General features: G+C 37.0%; 1 protein-coding gene and 1 non-coding gene across 2 annotated transcripts; both read left to right on the forward strand.

Moving 5' to 3' along the window:
• The first annotated feature begins 2,223 nt into the window (after positions 1–2,223).
• Positions 2,224–3,477, forward strand: LOC127101819 (uncharacterized). Its single transcript, XM_051039261.1, has 5 exons — positions 2,224–2,251; positions 2,392–2,510; positions 2,593–2,992; positions 3,086–3,242; positions 3,351–3,477. Exons 1-5 carry the CDS (start codon positions 2,224–2,226, stop codon positions 3,475–3,477), a joined length of 831 nt encoding a protein of 276 aa, XP_050895218.1.
• Positions 3,478–20,442: 16,965 nt separating this feature from the next.
• Positions 20,443–20,549, forward strand: LOC127109019 (small nucleolar RNA R71). Its single transcript, XR_007796508.1, has one exon. It is a non-coding gene; the product is annotated as a small nucleolar RNA R71 (small nucleolar RNA).
• The last annotated feature ends 293 nt before the right edge of the window (positions 20,550–20,842 follow it).

Genomic DNA, 20,842 nt, shown 5'->3' on the forward strand with positions numbered 1-20,842 from the left:
ACTGTCAAATGAAGGGGCCATGGAAATTCCAAGGAAAGTAAATTTTAGGAACAAAAATGTGTTTTTAAAATGGGGGGCTAAATTTTAAAAAACTTCAAAATAGAGAGACAAAAATGTATTTAAGCATTTTTTTTGAAATTCCTACCATTAAATGTTTTGTATTGTTGACTTTAGAACTGATGTAACTTATTAACTATATTGAAGCATGTGGTAATATGTTCTTAATTATGTTTCATTTCTACTAATATACATCAGAAATTTAGCGAAAACATACTTTAGTGTAGTTTCTACAAATTCAAAATTAGGTACGACTTGGTTAATCAATATAAGTTTTCTTAAATCCTATGACTATAGAATTCTAAGACATTAATTATGAGGACCAAAAGACATTGTTCATATGTCATGACTATTTAAGGTTGGGACATATTAGTTTATTTAAAAGTTTAATATATTTTTTAGTCTCGTATCTTAATATTAGGGTTCATTTTTTGCCCCTTAACTTAAAAAAGGTTTATATTGGTCTTTTAACTCTTCAAAACATATCATGTTGGTCATTTCCATCACCAATTGGACGAAAAGGACAAACATTATACGTTTTAAAGAGTTAAAGAACCAATATGAATATCTTTTAAGTTAATGGACAAAAATGAACTTCAATGTTAAGATACGGTACCAAAAAGGATATTTAGTCTTTCCTAAATGTCTAATAATAATTATTCTGGCATTTAGTTGGAAATATGAATGAATGTATAACATTACTTATTCTACTAAAATGTTAGAAACAAGATTGAACGTATCAGTATCAAAGCATATCGGTAAACATATTAGTATCAAAATCATATCAATATCAAGCATTTCAGCATATCAATAAATGGACACAACAATGAATCACGAATAAATCAACTAAGTAGGTAGAATAATCAATAACATAAAAATGCATAGAGAAAAGACAAACATAAGTCAAGCAAACATACTAGTAACCCTCTCTCACACAAACGCGCGCGCATACATTTAATAATAGTAATTTATTGAATAAATATCTATTTCTTTTTAAATAAATTATCTATTTTATATTAAAATTTTATTATATGATAATTATTTAGAATATATTTACTTAATATTCAATAAACCATATAATAATTATTTTATATTTAATAACATCAATTTATTATGTAAATATTTATCACATAATACTAGTAAAAATATATTAGTTTGAAATATATAAAAAATTGGCTTAGTTGCAAGGGGCCTACACATTTTTTTGAGAGAGGTAATGTGTTGTTGGACCCCTACTAATTTATTCAATCTTTTAAGATAATTTTTCATTTTTTTTACTATAAAGTTCTTTCATTCGCATTCAGGATTTCATGCTTGCATCTCAAACCCTAATAAGTTCAACCGAAAATCCTCTGTGTCTCTCATTTTCTCCATCGAAGATCCTCAAGCAAAGGCTCAAGATTCCACCTGTTGTACTCAATTTGTAGGTTTGCTTTATGATGAACTTTCATATTTTCTACATCAACTTTAGATTGTTAGTCTTGAATTGCGAATTTGGTGGTGTGTGAGTACTCTTGATGCATGTGTTCTATTGCAATGTTAATTACTAGTGTTGTGGAGTTAGAATTAGATTTCTTTAGGATATCATATCTTTAGAGTTGGACTTAAAATTGTGAGTAATCTTGACAACAACACTAGTACTAGTATTGTCCGTGAAAGCTTCCAATTTTGTGATATAAATTTCATGTTTTTGTAGCAATTTTCATTCCTTGTTTCTGTTTTTGTGTTGATTGCATAGTTTCTAGTGTGTGTTCTATTATGGGTTTCATAGTTGCAGTGGGGCTTGCATAGTTTCGAGTAAGAAATATAGCTTGCTTACAAGTTTTCAAAAATTCGAGCGTCCCCTATATTAAACATTAGTTATATACGTCAAGCTCATTTGACGAAAATTTTACCTCATAGCCCTAAAATTATACCTATACCCTTATATTTTGTTAAAAATGCTAATTTTGCCATTGTTTATTTTTAACTAATTTATCGTTTCACTTTTAACCATGTAATTGAGACTTCGAAAATTGCACCCCTTCAGACTCGCACCAGAACACATTGAAAAAGACTCCCCGTATGTATTTTTTTCTTTACCAAAACACTTTGTTAAAGACATCCAATTTATTGTAAAATATGTTCCGGAACACTGTCTATAAGAGTTCCGATTTAGTCTAAAAAATGTATCGTTCTAGAATACTTAACAGATGTGTTATGATTAACACACTCATATATACCGAAACTTTTTCCTAAAGATTTCCGGTTTGTTAACTTTGTGTATCATAACTCTTTTATGAAAACTTCCGGTTTGTGTTGTTAATTTATTTTGGACAATTTTTTATTGTGCAGGTATGGAAAATCTTCCCCAAATATGTGTAGATACTTCTGATACTTTTTCAACAACTCAAAGATTTGGTACACGAGAAGAGATGATAAGATGGATTAAAGAGGTTGAAATCCGAAATAAAGTAACTGTTATTATCACTCGTTCAGATACTGAAACAAACAAGAGAATGAGAAGTAACAAATTAATATTTGATTATGATAAAGGTGGGAAATACAAGGATACTGATAGTGGAATCCAAAGTGCGGCCAAAAAAATGTGGATATCCATTTAAAATCAGGTCGACTTTGGAAAAAGATGGGTCTGGCTGGAAGGTTGATGTAAAATGTGGAGCCCATAACCATGGTTTACCTGATAGATTAGAAGGTAACTCCTTTGTTGGTAGGTTGACCATGAATGAGAAGCAGCATGTCGTTGATTTGACAAAGAGACATGTTCCACCTAGACACATATTACTTTCCTTGCAAGACCGAGAGCCAAAGAATGTCATTCGGATCACGCAAATATACAAGTATAAGATTGTGATAAAAAAAGATATAAGAGGTCCTAGAAGTGAGATAAAACATTTGTTTAAGCTTATTGAGGACGCGGACTATGTGTATTGGAGTAGAAAAAGAGATGACTCAGAAGTTGTGAGAGAGATATTTTGGGCCCATCCAGATTCAATTAAGTTATTGAATATATTTCCTATTGTGTTAGTTATGAACAACACCTACAAGACAAATAAATATAGACAACCTCTGTTTGAAATTGTTGGCATGACATCAACCGAGTTAACTTTTGTTGTCGCATTTGCGTATATGGAGTCTGAGCAGACAGAGAATTTTTGTTGGGTGTTGGATAAGCTTAAACAATTGTTTGTGAAGAAAGATTTGTGTCGATAGGTGATTTTGATAGATAAAGATCTTTCTTTGATGAAAGTAATTGAAATTGTGTTTCCTAGATCGATTAATTTGCTATGTAGATTTCACATTAACAAAAATGTTGGTGCAAAATGCAAGCAATATGTGGTGAATGACATGCAAAAGACGATCGACATATTATGGGTGGAAGTTGTTTGGGCTAGTGATGAAGTTGAGTATGATCAATGATTGCAACAACTTGAGCAGACATGTGTTGATTTTAGTGGATTTATTGATTATGTGAAAGACACATGGTTGACTCCACATAGACAGAGATTTATTAGAGCATGGATTAATCGTGTGCTACATTTGGGTAACACGACGACTAATCAGTATGTTTTTTTAAATATTTTTTACTATGTATTTTTTTAATTTGTATTATTTTAAATATTTTCAATATGTATTATTTTTAGGTTTGAATCTGCTCATTGAAAGTTAAAGCAGATGTTAGTGAACAGTATAGGTGATATGGTCGAAAGTTAGGAAGCTATGAATAAAAACTTAAGGTTACAACTGGGCAACATTAGAGCTTCATTTCAAAAAAGTTTTTACGAAGTTGAGCATGCGCACATAAGTCCATTTATGTTAATCTGCGTGGTTCAGTGACTCGAGCTGCTTTGAGACGTATTCCTGAAGAGTTATTGAGAGTTAATTATGTTGGAACTAACAGGCAAATATGTGGTTGTACTCTTAGAACATCTTATGGGTTACCTTGTGTTTGTGAGTTAGGAACAAATGGAATATTGCTTGGAAATTTGATGCCCTTTAAATTAAAAAAAAAGGTGGTTTCGGGCTTCACTGGTGGAGTGGAATAAAGATGTTTTGTTGAAGCATATCTAAGTTATGGCTGCAAAAAGTCTTTATATAGATTATAGGTATGTATTTTACATACAATGCTTCTTTTTTATAAGCAATTTATTGGTGTATTTAACCACAAACCAAATTATGGTATCTGGATTTTTAAGAAACTTTTACATGTGAGAGAGTTGGCTATAATATATATTATACATGATATTGGCAATGGAACCAATACATATCTCTAGTATTACTCTTTGCTACCTATAGGTTCTATAGTTAAAAGATATGTATGGTGAACAAATCATAGGGGAGTTTGGTGTTAAAAAAAATTTAAAAGTTGCAGACATACTTTCTAATTCCCCCCGACGTCTTATTCCTGTTATCCCAATAGTAATTGAGCAGGGTGAGGAGTAAATTTATCTTCTTTATTTTCTCATTAAACGATTATATATGAAATGGTGTAATTATGGATCTCATTCGTATTCAAGTGGTTTGCACTAATAGTTGCTCGAAATGGATAACTTTGTTTTCGGGAATTCGAGGATACCGCCAATATTGCGTTTCAACCAACACAGATTTCAAAGAAGTTGAAATTGTCAAAGAAACAACCATAATCAAAGAAACATTTCACTCTTCAATTTCCTAATCATATTAGGTCATATATTGAAGGTGTAGTTAATGTTGTATCAGATGGTAATTTTGGATTTAGACTCATTGCATCATTGCATGGATATGGTAAGGATGGTTGGTCGATGGTTTGCCGAGACTTGGAGTTGGAAGTAATAGACAAGGAAAGATCAAGTTTGTATGACAAATTATTTTGTAATCGGTTAGCAGAAGTGAGATAATCTTTGATGATAAAATCCTTTGGTCCGCAACCACCACAAAAAATGGTTAACTCTACCAGATATGGGTTACTTGATATCGAATTACTATAATATTGTACTTGTCTGTTTAGGCAATCCGTGCATGACTTTCTTTCTTATGACAAGTTTACATTCACCAAAATGTCCCAATTTATTGCATTGGTTTTGTAAACCAAAATCATTGGTTTCATGTACTTTGTTTATTTTATTTAACATATGACTTACTGTTTTAATTATTTTACTTAGTTTACTTTATTAAATATATAAATTAATGTTTTAATTATTTTATAATCAGGTAAACATGAAAGGGGGGTTTCCGTTGCCACCAGTCATATTTGATTGGAAGAAGTTTCGTTGTCCAGTAACAACGTCTTGGATGTTAGGGTTTACAGGACGTCTACAACATTGACAATTACTTACGCCTATATTACCATGAATATGTAATCAAAATATGAATATTATATAATGTCTCATGATCACATAATTAATAAGAAATTAAAGGTACGTCTAAAAGTTAATACGTAGGAAAAAGCATAAACATAAACCAATGTGAACGAGAAATATGCAAATCTTGAAATAAATCAACGAACTGCAGGTCATCCTTGTCATAATTAACTTGTCTCAGATATCGCTGAATCAATGTAGAAATAAGAGCCCAATTAGGATCAGATGGTCCTACTTTGTAAATAGGAACTAGCACCTCTCTTAGCACATCACGATGTGGCGGACCAAACAAGGATGCGAAATACGATAATACCACTCAAGGTATCCATCATTTGTATTAGATGGAGTGATGGCCAATATTGTCGGACAGATCACAACAACAATGCTCTGATGGTAATCAATCCACTCAACATCAATATCATCAATCATCATATAATCAGGAGGTGAGGGTGAAACATACTGCTTGTATCCGAACTGACGTATACATCTGTCAGGCAAGTATGGAACAACTATGTCACCCCACTTCATTCCAACTTATAGTAAGAACCCTTGCATTTATGAACATGTGCTTGTACCTCATTTTATGACACTCCTAAGTAATCAACAACAAGTTTAACAACAACCTCTTCAGTGATATCTTAAGGGCTCCATAACACTCCCTTGATGGATAGATGAAGCAGACAAGAGACGTCATCCAGAGTAATGCCCATCTCATCAAACGACATGTGAAATGAAGATCTCTCTAGATGTCATTTCTCCATAAACGTGAATATCAGGTTTGTGTCTATCTTCGTCAAACTGGTTTTTTAAAGTGAAGATAATCCAGACCTAGAAACCCAACTCTCCATCTGTTGTGGAAGAGTTTGTGGAACCCTCGATGTCAGCTTCAACCCATGTCCAACAACCTTCAACTCTTTCTTCAGATCTCTATCCTGAAAATAATTAAAGCACATATTAAAAAACACAACATAAAAAATTCAAATATTATTCAATATCAAATATAAGTCATTTACTTACCTCACTGAACCATAAATGTCGAGCAACATGTTGCTCGTACTTTACCAAAAGAGACGTATTGTAAAACCCTATTAGAAAGCCAATCGGTTGTGTTGCGGATGCAAATGCACCAATATGCCCTTCCTCACCAGCCAACGTCGATGTAATGCTCCATCTTAAACCACGTGTAAGACCTCAATTGTGACCCTAAGATCCCTCATGCAATTTCATCATAAGCATTAGCATTGGGATCATGCCTTAACACCATCCTTACCCCTCCTTCATTGGGTTTGTTTTGGGAGAGATCACCAAGAACTTTGTGATTATATCATGCATGTATACTATCATTTTACTAACTAAAATACCAAAAATATGTCTTTGCATCTATCTAACTCTTTTGTAGGTAGGGGCATGATCTCATTGATGCATCAAGATCACATCTAGGGTTTGAGACCCTCATGAACAAAGAGCACAACCAAGAATTGATTCAAGAATGGTTATGAACATCATATATGAGTCCCAATGATCTCTACATGTTATATTGATCAAGTTTTCTTCAAGAGTTTGAGGGTGATTTTCCTTGGAAACCCTAGTTTGACTAGGTATCTTGAGTAACTTCTCCAATAAGCTGTCTCACCAATTGATCATTTTTCTTAAAGGGACACTTCAAATTTCATAATATTATGCATATATGATCTACCATGAGCCAATAAAGTCAATAGAATTGGAAATTATCAAGTTGGTTGATGGTGGTTGGCCAGATGAATTCATCTAATCAAAACTGGGTCTCCCTAGACCCTATCTCCTACAATTTTCACCATATGAAAATGATTCCAAGAGAAAACTTACTCTAAATGAAATTATAAACAACTCTCATGTTGAGACCTATATCTAGTTTTGCTTGGAAAATCATTTTCTATGTTGAAACATTATAGGTCATTTTGTCTAAACCCTAATTTGAAAGTCAACTTCCCAAGGCCATAACTTGCTCAATTTTTATGATATGAAAGATTTCCAAGTATCTACTTCAACTTTGATGTTTAGAGTGTGAGCTAATTCAACTTTTTTGAGCATGTGATATGAGGCTACATTATAGGTCACTTTTGACCTATACCATTGATCAAGTGATTTTTCCAAACTTCAAAAATGCATAACTCTATCATTCCAAATCCAAATGACATGAAATTGGTGACCATTTTGAATGTCTTTGAGATATATAAAACTTTGATGAAGACACGTTTCTCATTTTAAGCTCCCATAAAAAGTTAAGCAAGGTAGAATATTGAGACATATGGCTTGACACTTAGAATTTTTTTTTATATGTCAAATTTTTCCAAACTTCCACCTCAAACTTCTCCAAGTTCCAAGCTCCAAATGAAAATGTGTTCAACATCAAACTTGTTCCTCTTGATCTCACCTTCCCAAAGAGCTCAAATTCATTCATTTTGGATGAGAAATGCATAGGCTGCGCATGGCTTAAACAGGATGATATCATTTGGCATGGATCAATCTTCAAGCATCAATGCACATATGCCTTGCAATCTAAGCCAACTTCAAACCGCCTGATCTTCAAATTTGGACTTTCAACTATCATTTCATGGGCCTATACGCGCCCATGCAATATTCCATCATCATTTGCCAATTTTGGAAAGTGGAAGTGAGCGTGCAAATATCACATGATTCAACTATAAATAGAGCTTCAATTGCTCAGAAATACACACAACATTGCGCCAGCTTTGATCCCCCATTGAAAACCCTTCACTCTCATAGGATAAACTTGATAAATTCATTTTAATTTGAGCTTGAATCTCCACTGTTTTGGAATTCAATTCTCCAGGAGTTCATTGCTTCTAAACCTTTCCATTCCCTTCCTGTAAGCAAGTAGAGTGAGTCAAAGTGCAAGCCAGATCAAGATCCATCGTGTTCAAACCTCCATTGAGGGTAATTTGCAGAAATTTTAAACTCTTCGATTCTCTTAAATCCTTGCTCAATTCCATTGATTCTTTGGTTGTCTTAAGTCCTACCAATGTAGGCAAGAAGATTGAGTTGCTTTGAGGTCAACTCGAAGCAACTTAGTTCATGTACCTCAGATTTCAATTCCACATATCTCTTAATATATTTGGAATTGGAGTAATTGGAGGTTAGATTCGAGCTCAGTGCCATTTTCTCTTTAAGATCATGTCCTTATTTCTTTTTTTGGTGATGGTTCATCTTGACCAGTCTGGTGAGTGCCACCGGAGAAGATGACCGGAGCTCTGGCTCCGGCGATGAGGTGTCTTGCATCTGAACCACAGGATCCATATGTCACGTTTTAATCTTGAGCGTTTGTTGTAAATACCATGTGTACAGCGCTGTTGACTAGCATCAATGTGGAACGCGCGTTTTGGATCATCAGATCTTCCACCTCAATTAATGAGGGAGATCTAATGGTCCACTTATTTTTGAATTTCTGATACTTTGTTTTACTTACATTTTCTTCAATAATTCATATTAAATTCAATATTGATCCAAAAAATATGGAACTTTCACCAGAAATTTTCAAATATTTTTCTCTTCCATATTCTGAATTAAAATTATTTTTTGGATCATTATTAATATTTTTCATGAATTAATTGATTTTGAATTTGTTTTTAATTATTTAAAAATATTTTTAAATGTCCAAAAATTATGAATTTTTTTCTCCAAAGTCCTTTGACCTTGTTTGATCTATGATAAATCTCATGGCCATTTCTTTGGTGTTTTGATGAGATTTTAGGATTTGGACAAAACATATTTGAATTAAATGCACTATTTTATTATTTTTAATTGAATAAATGCCATTTTAATTGTGTTGACTGATGCGTTGTAAATCTTGATGTTCGCAAGTGTACGAACGCGTCAGAGTAATATAAAAGATTATCGAACCACAGAGACCAAGTGTCAATCTATCGTTATCTATTATTATGGTGTTTATCAAAGGCAATTAAAATAGGTGTTTTTGTAGTGTGCAATTGAAAAGTAAAGTTTTAAAATAAATTTAATTAATAAAGACAGGGTCTAACGTAATTCACATAATTAAATGATAATCCAAGTACTTGCTAATAGAACTACTTATGGGCAATGTTTCCTACTTTGAAAAGAACTAATTTAACACGAACTGTCGCTTTCGCGTATTCAGAACCGAGTTGTACTCCCTAATCAAACCCTCTTATTGTCACTTATAAAAAGGCGCGCATTGCGTTAGAGTAGTAAACCTATTTTTAAGAAATATAGTATCTTGACTAAGTTGAAAAGTATTATAACCTGGATTTCTTAACCAAAAGAGGTTCTCAGAACCAGACTCTAAACTTATAAACGCGTCCGAAAATAGTTTCAAAATCTCTTTTCTTCTTGATGTTAAAAACTCCTAATGAACTAGACAAAGCGTTTTCGCTGTTTTTGAAATAGTTAAAAACAATTAAGTTTAAAAAGACGTTGGACGGCTTTCGATCTTACCCAACGGAATTGAAGTGCGGGAAAACTTAATTTGAAAATTAAAATAGCCCTTTAAGTGTTTCTACGAACAATTGTACGGATTATTGGTTTAATTACGATCCTTACATTCTAGCCTTATAAATTTAGCTAGACATGGTAAAGTAAAAGTGCATTAAAATAAATAAAAGTAGTGCGAGTGCAGAAAGTAAATAATTTAAAGCGAGTGCGGAAAATAAATGAAAGTAGTGCGAGTGCGGAAAATAAATAATTTAAAGCGAGTGCGGGAAATAAATAATTTAAAGCGAGTGCGGAAAATAAATAAAGTAAAAGCGAGTGCGGGAAATAAATAAAGTAAAAGTGAGTGCGGGAAATAAATAAAGTAAAGCGAGTGCGGGAAATAAATAAAGTAAAGGCGAGTAATAAAAACCTGCTCCAATCGGAGGGCTGAGTAAATTGCAATGCGGAAAAGAAAATGGCGGCAGGATTAACTTCCTTCCAAAGTGCTCCAAACTCGAGTACAGACTCTATCACGGACTCAATTACACAATTGTGGTAACACTCCAATGCGAAGCGATTACCACTTTATAAAACTGAATATATGCCTAAGTGAAACAAAGTTGCTTCTGATTTCGCCTTGTTCCAACGTTCGGACCTTTGTCTGCTCTAAGTTTGGGTGATTGTAAAACTGAATTCGCGTTTCTATTTATAAGAAAATAAAAAAAGGTGGAATTTACTTGGATGCCCTTCAACTTGAAAATAGAGGAAACCGTTTTCCTCTTGTGGCGCCCGCCACAAGGCCATGGCGCCCGCCACAAGCACAAAGTGGGGCGCCTTAGTGGAAGTGGTTGGAAAACGTGGGAGTTGATGGAAGTTTGAATTGGACACGTCATGACTTGGACTGTGGCGCCCGCCATTGGGTAGGCCATAAGAGCAAAATGCTGATTTTTAGGGTTTTTGGCTCTTTTTCGCTCCTTTTCTCGATCGGGGCTCCTATTAAGGTAAAAACCTGAAAACAAAGGAAAACACAGTAATAACACAACAAAACGATAATAAAATAACTAGAATGCATGCGAAATCGGAGTCGAAAATACGTAAATTTTAATGTGATCAAACTCTCCCACACTTAAACCTTTGCTTGTCCTCAAGTAAAACATTGAAAAGCTTATAAAAGAAAATTTGTGAAAACGAGTGCTTCAGGTAAAAATTCTAAGTTCAAGTCGGGATGCAGTGATAGATACTAACTGAGTGAACTAAGGGTATCATGATGACACTAATCCGCAAATACGGACATAAACTTCATTCCTATATTAACCAACCCATATTATCCCACAATACCTAGGCCTGCCTCTTCATCTCTTTTGTGTCCTTTTCATTCAGGCGCAATCACATTAAGCCCGTTATCCGTACATACTTCATAGTAGAGTGGCCTGTTAGTGATTATGATCAGAGCATGGGATTTCTGGCACATAAATATGTGTAAATCCTTTTCTGGACCCAACTGTAGTTGTGGGGGATCGGATCGTAATCCGCCCTACCGAGTTCAGTGCCAGATACGTCTGAACCAACTAACAGTGAATACTGCTTTTCTTTTTCTTTTTCTTTTTCTTTTTGTAGCAATTTTTTACAATTCTTTGGTTTAAATGACTTTGTGAGGGTCACCTATACCGGAGTTGCCTTTTTGCTTTCTTTTATTTTTTTGTTTTTCTGGATCATTCACTTATTTGCATCGGTCCCCTACGTAGAGGATGCATAGGCCGGAGCTGACTGCTGAGATAAACTACTAAGGACTTATACGGAAATGATGATTAAGGCCGTGGTATATGGGGTTTCGGGAATGATTCCTATATTTACGAAGTCTATGGTGCTAAAACAGATACTGATGTTTCGCAAAGTTCTCCCAAGTCACCGCATCCTTACTCAAAACATGTCCTTAAAACCTGAAAACTTTCGAAATAACACTATTTTCTTTTTGCAAAAATTTTTTGGTGGGGCTAAAGGTATGGGGAGGTAGGATTGTACTAAGGATCTACTATATTTGGTGACTCGTCAGACTCATGCATTATACTAAAAAGCAAAATAAACAACTGAAAGGGAAATTAAACAACTAAAAGGAAATAAATAGTCTAAAAACAGCAAATAAACTGAAAATAAAAGGAAAACGATAAATGCTCCTCCCACACTTAAATCGAACATTGTCCCCAATGTTTCGAAATAAGATAAGGGAAGAGTTACCTGGCAACCTATTGCTGACCACTAGTGCCCTCGCCATCCTGAGGTGGACAACGGGAACGGGTACGACGACGGTCTCTCTGATCCATCCTCGCCTGCAGGGTATCCTGAGCGGTCCTCACGTCTCGAAGGTGACCTAAAATGGTACCCTGAGTGTTTTCTACGAGAGCAATGTGTCGCTGGTGGTAATGTTGTTGACGGGCTTGTGTGTCGGTGATCACTTGCAGAGACTGTAGAACAGTGTCATAAGACCTGTCTGTCCTCCGCTGCGATTCTTGCATGAAGTTCATAGTACCCGTTATTTGTTACTGGAGTGTAGAGAGTAGGTCGTCACGCCTTTGATCTCTAGCCAGGTGGTCACGCCACATCTCCTCTGTAATATAGAAGCCAGGAGTGGTACCTGCAGAAGAAGAAGATGGTGCGGTGTGTGGTGGTGAAGGATGATGGGGGGACACATGTGGTACGGGAGATCTCTCTCTCCGATCATATTCATCATCAGTGTCTGGTCCCGCCTCATCAGGAATGTTAGGAGGAAGAGGATCCAAAACAGGTGGAGCATCTAAATCGTAGGTCCAATTCCTCTCATCACGTATATCTGTACGTCTAGTGCAAGGTAGAATAACAGATGGGATGGCCACACCATGAATCATAAGTGTGTAACCTCCTTCTCTCCTTGAGCGGCACAATTTCATGTCTCTCAGAAATTTTAAATTAATTGTGCGAGGAGGTAAGGGGTTTAGGGTAGCCATCTCATTGTTCAGGTTAAGTGCCCGAGCAATAGACGTAATTAATCCACCAAAAGAAATCGGTCCCGCCTTATTCAGAGTTAAAATCATATGGGCGAGCATGAACGGAACCGAATTAATTTTCCTATTTTTGAGGCTTCCTTGCAAAAATAGAAGCTCTCTAGCGTTAACCTTATTTGGATTCTCCCGGCCAAAAACAGTGCATGCCAACAGATATCTAAAAACTCTGATGGCCGGGTTATGGATGGTTGAGGCAAGAACTCCTTCAAAAGAGTTAATGGAAGTGTTTGATAGACGCTCCCAGAAGGAAAATACCTCAACAGCCCATTCGGAATCCAAAGGGGCCTCACAAATAGCACCCTCCCCATGAGGGATCCCTAACAGACTGGCTAGTTCATCGGTACTGAATTGGTATTCAACAACAAACATTCTAAATTGAACAGTACCGACTGTGCTAGCAGTGTTAGGGCGGACAACATAAATTAAAGAACTTAAAAATTCAATTGTCAGCCGCTCATAGGTGGGTTCTTTGTTGATAAAGAAATTATGCAAACCTAAGAAGTCTAATAAATGGAAAATGTTATGGTAGATGCCTAAAGTATATAGACAATCTTCGTCAACATACCTCGTCGGGAGAAGTTCCCGATTTTGCAACCGTTCAATGATTTTTCTTTGTCTCTCCCCTGGTTTCCCTCCTCGAAGAACGAATCCGTTGAACTCCATTTGAATGCTCTTGAAATGTGGATGAAGAAGATGAAGTGGTTGGTGAAAAGGTTGGATTTTTACAAAATCCGGTGGATGAAATCAAAAACGGAAAGTGGATTAATGATTTGTGTGGTATGATGGTTAGGAAAGTATGAGCTTTTTGTGGGTTCAAGGGCTTTTTTCCAAGGTGAAAAAATGGGTTTTGAAGGTTGTAAGTTGCAAAAATGGTGAAGAAGAGAGGTCTGCCCCGACCATTTACAGACGCTGTGGCGGGCGCCACAGGTCCTATGGCGGGCGCCACAGGTTCTATGGCGGGCGCCACAAGGCAAAATCCGGCTGGGCCAGATTTTGGTCCTTTGGTTTGGGCTTCGCTTGTCTTTTGGCTTTAAGGGGGTCTGGATAGCATTTGTCTTGTGATTCTCCTAGTTTCTTTGACTTGCATAATTTTATAAAAGTAAAAACGAAAATAAAAAGTGAAACTGAAACAAAAACAAAAATAGAAATTAAATATAAATATAAATAAATAACTGAAAAAATTAAAATGCAAAATAAAATAAATATAAAACATATATAGATAAAAATAGAAATACTAACGTACGGTAGTAGTTTATATAGTATCCAAATGCGATAATGTAAAATGAGTAATGCAAATACGATAAATATATGAAAGAGAAATAAAGTGAAATGGTGAGATCAGGTATTAGGGTGGTCGTCTGCCTGAGTGGATTCACGGAGCACGGCTATCTCCTGTCTGAGCTCGGCGATCTCCTGATATAGACAATCGGCTTCAGTAGCGTGGGTGAGATCAGACACTCCAATCTGTAAAGTTAGGTCCGCCACTTCCTGTCTAAGCGCTGCAATCTCTCTACGGCACTCAGCAATCTGGGTGCGTATGTCGGGTGTCTGCAATGAATGATTATTAGAGAGAACAGTGATTCTAGGAGATGGTGGTGCAGGTGTGTATTCAGCAACTGGGGGCGATCTCGGCTCCTCAACGGTCTCTCCTTGGCCCTCTAGAGCATAACTCCAATTCGCTGGATCATGCACACTGGTCATCATAGGGTCTGGCAATGTGAAGTAATGGATGGCCTCACTGTCGACTAGCAATCGGAACTGACATGGGTGGAAAGAGGCTCTCCTCATCAATCCTCTGGTCAAACAGAAATCGATGTCCATGGTAGTATATCCACAGTAGGTCCGAAGATGCAACAGCTTGCAAGACAGACCCAAAGCGACAGCAATCTGTATGACGATTCCACCAACATGGATGACTCCTTCGGTGGATCTAGAGATACCGCTGAGATTATTCAATAAAAAGTTCCCACATGCTACTGGGCGAGACTGGGATGCGCAAAATAATAGGAAGATCTCCTCTTCACTCAGTAGAGTCTCTGCATCTTGTCTTCCCATGAAGGAATGTGCTAATATCATCTGAAAATATCTGAAGGTTGGGTTATGTATGACATAAGATAACTGTGTAGATGGATCCTGGCTTCCTCCGCCTGATATATCACTCCAAAACTTCTCCACTTCCTTACCCAGGAAATATCCCAAAGGTGTCTCCGGGATAGCATCAGGAGTAGTCTGGAAACCTAATAAGTCGCCGAACTCTTTCTGTCTGAAGGAGTACTCAACTCCAAAGAGCCTGAAAGCAGCATACCCATCTGGTCCAGAATATGGGTCGTAGTCAAATGAACTCAGGAACTCCAAAGTCAGGTTCCTATATGTGTTGCTCAAGTCATCAGCAAATTCGTCCCAGTGGAGCTGGTGGCTAAGGAATCGGATACTAGGCTCGATACCCAGTGCCTCCATACAATGCTGATCGGGGTAGCGTGTGGGTGCCATAGGGCGCTGGTATAAAGCAATGTAGCGCTCCCTCTGAGCATTGTCTCTATAGGCGAGATGCATGTCATCAAAAACCTGTATCCTGTAAAAGTTAGGAAAGTGATCCTGAAAATACAAACCATTCAAAGTTTAGTCTTAATGCAAAATAAGAGAAGATAAAATAAAAATAAAAATAAATGTAAATAAATGCGAAAAAAAAGTAAAATGAAAAGAAAAACCATGGGTTGCCTCCCACACAGCGCTTGTTTAACGTCATTAGCTTGACGGTTAGAATTTATACACCTGTAGTAGTGGTAATTGGTGGATCAATCAAGGTGTGGCTTGAGTAGTATGTTGGAATGTCTCCTCCTTCGTAGAGCTTCAGTCTTTGTCCGTTTACAAGGAATGGACTACAGGTATCGTTCTTGATTTCTACGGCTCCGGATCTCAGAATCTTGGATACTGCGAAGGGACCAGTCCATCTTGAACGTAGCTTTCCAGGGAAAAGTCGTAACCTAGTGTTGAAAAGGAGAACAGAATCGCCTACATTGAAGTTTTTCTTTACTATTCTTTTGTCATGATAGGCTTTTGTCCTCTCTTTATATATTTTTGCATTTTCGTTGGCAGATTGCCTAAGCTCTTCTAATTTATGAATGTCCAGGATACGCTTTTCTCCAATGGCTAAGTAGTCTAAATTCAAAGTTTTAATGGCCCAATAGGCCTTATGCTCTAACTCGAATGGTAAGTGACAAGATTTTCCATAAACTAGTTGGTAAGGAGTAGTTCCTATAGGGGTTTTGAAAGCGGTTCTATAGGCCCATAATGCTTCTTGAAGCTTCTGAGACCAGTCTCTCCTAGAAATAGAAACAGTTTTCTCTAGGATCTGTTTTATCTCCCTATTAGATACTTCTACTTGGCCATTAGTTTGTGGATGGTATGGTGTTGCTAATCTATGCCTAACTCCATATTTTCTTAAAAGTTTGTCAAATATTCTCGATATAAAGTGTGATCCTCCATCGCTTATGACTAAACGTGGTGTTCCAAATCTAGGGAATATATAGTTTTTAAATAGTTTGATTACTACCCTAGTGTCGTTTGTGGGTGCAGCTATAGCTTCAATCCACTTAGACACATAGTCTACAGCTACTAAGATATATCTATTTCCTAAGGATGGTGGAAAAGGTCCCATGAAATCTATACCCCATACGTCGAAGAGTTCTACTTCCTGAATGTTTCTTAGAGGCATTTCATCACGTCTTGAAATGTTTCCAGTGCGTTGGCATCTGTCGCATTTGACAATGTAAGCATAGACATCGCGCCACATGGTAGGCCAGAATAGGCCAGCTTGAAGAATCTTGGCGTATGTCTTAGAGGTGCTCGCATGTCCACCATAAGGTGCAGAATGACAATGCTCGATAATATTATTTACTTCTTCTTCTGGGATGCAACGGAGAAAGATGCCATCTTTACCCCTTTTGAAAAGGAGCGGTTCGTCCCAATAGAAATTTCTCACATCGTGGAAGAATTTCTTCTTGCGGTAGTAGTCAAGATCAGGGGGTACTATATCAGCAGCTAGGTAATTAACGAAATCTGCATACCAGGGTACGTTATTTATTGCTAAGGAACTTTGGGAATGCTCATAAGGATCTAGGTTATTGTCTTCAATGGTTTCTACTCTAGCGATCAGTCTATCATAGGCGAAATCATCGTTTATGGGTACTAGTTCAGGTTTTAGATGTTCTAGCCTAGAAAGGTGATCGGCTACTACATTTTCAGTGCCTTTTTTATCTCTTATATCTAAATCAAACTCTTGTAGTAATAGAATCCATCGGAGTAACCTGGGCTTGGCATCTTTTTTACTTAATAGGTAACGAATGGCAGCATGATCGGTGTAAACAATAATTTTTGCTCCTACTAGATAAGATCTAAATTTGTCTATAGCGAAAACTACAACGAGTAATTCTTTTTCGGTTGTTGCGTAATTAAGTTGGGCAGCATCTAGGGTTCTACTGGCATAATAGATGGCATGTAACTTTTTATCTTTTCTTTGTCCTAGAACGGCTCCAACTGCATAATCACTAGCATCGCACATTATCTCAAAAGGTTCTGACCAATCGGGCGGTTTCATAATGGGTGCAAAGATTAATGCTTGCTTTAAAAGATTAAATGCGTCATTACATTTTTCGTCGAAAATGAATTCAGCATCTTTCATTAAAAGTCCGGTTAACGGTTTAGTTATTTTGGAGAAGTCCTTAATAAAACGCTAGTAGAATCCAGCGTGTCTAAGAAAGCTTCGGACTTCTCTGATTGTTTTTGGTGGTTTTAGGTTTTCTATAACTTCTATTTTAGCTTTATCTACCTCTATACCTTTTTCAGAAACTATATGTCCTAAAACTATTCCTTCGGTCACCATGAAATGACATTTTTCCCAATTTAGCACGAGGTTCACCTCCACGCATCTCTCCAGGATTTTCTCAAGGTTAGCAAGACAATTGTGGAAATCGAATCCGCAAACCGAGAAATCATCCATAAACACTTCCATGATACCATCTAGGTAATCTGCAAAGATTGACATCATGCAGCGTTGGAAAGTAGCTGGGGCGTTATAGAGGCCGAAAGGCATTTGTCTGTAGGCAAAAGTTCCATAGGGGCATGTAAAGGTAGTTTTTTCTTGATCTTCGGGGTGAATAGGTATTTGGAAGAATCCAGAGTATCCATCTAGATAGCAGAAGTAAGAGTGTCTCGCTAGACGCTCCAACATATGGTCTATAAATGGTAAAGGGAAATGATCCTTCCTAGTTGCTTTATTTAATTTTCTATAATCTATACACATCCGACATCCTCCTTCTAAACATTTTGCTACATGTTTGCCTTTATCATTTTGCACGACTGTGATGCCTCCCTTTTTAGGTACTACATGCACAGGGCTCACCCACTTACAATCCGAGATCTGGTAGATTATATCTGCCTCAAGCAACTTAAGAACTTCATTCTTAACAACATCACTCATTATAGGGTTTATTCTTCTCTGATGCTCCCTAGAGGGTTTTGAATCTTCTTCGAGTGAGATCCGATGCATGCATACGGATGGGCTTATACCTTTCAGGTCAGAGATATTATATCCTAAGGTTGAGGGATATCTTCGTAAAATGTCTAAAAGTTGGTTCGTTTCCTCTTGGCTCAAGGTATCACTGACTATAACTGGACGATTCATCTTTTCATCGAGGAACTCATATCTCAGGTTCTTATGCAGCTCCTTAAGTTCTAAGGTTGGTTTCTTAGGGCATGGTATAGGATCTGGAGTAAGGGATAAACATTTGTAAAGGTTATCATCGATGTAAGGTTCTTTAAAGTCATCATCTTCCTTTATGGGGGTTGATGGTAACTTAATAATTTCTTTTTGTTCTAATTCTCTAACACATTCATCAATGATATCTAAGGCATAACATGAGTCTCCCATCACAGGTGCCATAAGAAATTTCAAAAGTATAAATTCTATTTTCTCGTCGCCTACCTCAAATGTCAACTTTCCTTTCTTGACATCTATTATGGCTCCTGAAGTTGATAAGAATGGTCTACCTAGAAGAATTGGTATATCATTGTCCTCTTTGATGTCCATGACGACAAAATCAGTAGGGATAAACAGCTGACCTATCCTAATAGGAACATCTTCTAAAATGCCTATCGGATATTTGACAGATCTATCGGCTAACTGAAGTGACATCTTAGTGGGTTGTAATTCTCCTAAATTTAATCTCTCACAAACTGCCAGAGGCATTAAGCTCACACTAGCTCCTAAGTCTAGAAAAGCTTTTTCGATGACATGATTACCCAAAAGGCAAGGAATGGAGAAATTTCCAGGATCTTTATCTTTCTTTGCTAATTTGTCCTCGGAAATTGCATTACATTCCAAAGGCTTCAGATCGTCAAGTCTACGTTTGTTGGTAAGGATGTCTTTCAGAAACTTTGCATAAGAAGGTATTTGGGTGATGGCTTCTGTGAAAGGGATTTCTACATGAAGTTTTTCTATAACTTTAATTAAATTTTGATATTGTTTATTGATTTGGGTTTGTTTGAGTCTTTGCGGATATGGTATAGGTGGTTTATATAGCGGGGGTGGTACGTAAATTTTAACTTTAGGTTCTTCTCCTTTCTCTCGACCTTCCTGGTTTTCAGATTCCTCTGGTTCCTTTACTTTGTCCGGGGGTTTGGTACATTCCTTAGAAGTTTCGGGTTCACTTAATCTTGGGTTTGGTGGCTCATCATAAGCGTTCCCACTTTGTAGGGTAATGGCATTGGCTTGTCCTCTCGGATTTTGTTGAGGTTGTCCAGGGAATTGTCCTCCAGGTGTAGTCTGAGGGGCTTGGTTTAAAGTTACCTGAGAGATCTGGGTTTCAAGCATCTTGGTATGAGTAACTATTTGGTCAACCTTGGTTCCTAACCGAGTAATCAATTCGTTAACATGAATGTTTTGGTTCATGAACTCCTTGTTTTGTTGGGTTTGAGCGGTGATAAAATTTTCCATAATTTTCTCAAGGCTCGGCTTTGGTGGTACAGGTTGCATAGGTTGATTTGATCTAGGGGCTTGATAACTAGGTCTCGGAGGTGCATTATTTTGAATAGGGTTATTGTTTTTATAGGAGAAGTTAGGGTGATTCCTCCATCCAGGGTTATAGGTATTCGAATATGGGTTCCCTTGGGTGTAGTTCACTTGCTCGGAGTGGGTTTCGTTTAATAGACTGCATTCTGCGGATTGGTGTCCTTGGGTTCCACATATCTCACAATCCGACGAAACTGCGGCTACAGTATTCGGGTTTATGCACATATGCTCGACCTTAAGGGCTAATGCGTCCATTTTAGCTTGCATCATATCTATAGAGCTTAGTTCACGCACTCCTCCTTGGGCTTCCTTCTTCTCAACTGTCGCTCGTCCGACTCCCCATGATTGATGGTTTTGAGCCATGTCTTCGATGAGGGCACTAGCTTCAGGGTAAGGTTTGTTCATCAGAGCACCGCCTGTGGCAGCGTCGATGGTCATATTTGTGTTGTAATGAAGTCCATTATAGAAGGTTTGAATGATTAACCAATTTTCTAAGCCATGATGTGGGCATGCTCGTAACAACTCTTTATATCTCTCCCAAGCTTCGAACAACGATTCTCCTTAGTTTTGGGTAAATCTAGTTATATGGTTTCGAAGAACGGCGGTCTTACTCGGGGGAAAATATCTAGCAAGAAAAACTCTTCTAAGGTTATCCCAAGTCGTAATGGAATTGGGTGGAAGGGAATCTAACCATGATAGAGCTTTATCTTTGAGGGAAAAAGGAAATAATCTTAAACGTATTGCCTCAGGAGAAGCTCCATTGGTTTTAAAAGTATCTGCTAATTGAAGAAATATTTTTAAATGTTGGTTTGGGTTCTCGGTAGCGAGACCCGCGAAATGTCTCTGTTGCACTAATTGCAACAAGGATGGTTTAAGTTCAAAATTATTGGCTG

Source organism: Lathyrus oleraceus, chromosome 7 (genome assembly GCF_024323335.1).
Source record: "Lathyrus oleraceus cultivar Zhongwan6 chromosome 7, CAAS_Psat_ZW6_1.0, whole genome shotgun sequence".
NCBI classification, from domain to species: Eukaryota; Viridiplantae; Streptophyta; class Magnoliopsida; order Fabales; family Fabaceae; genus Lathyrus; species Lathyrus oleraceus.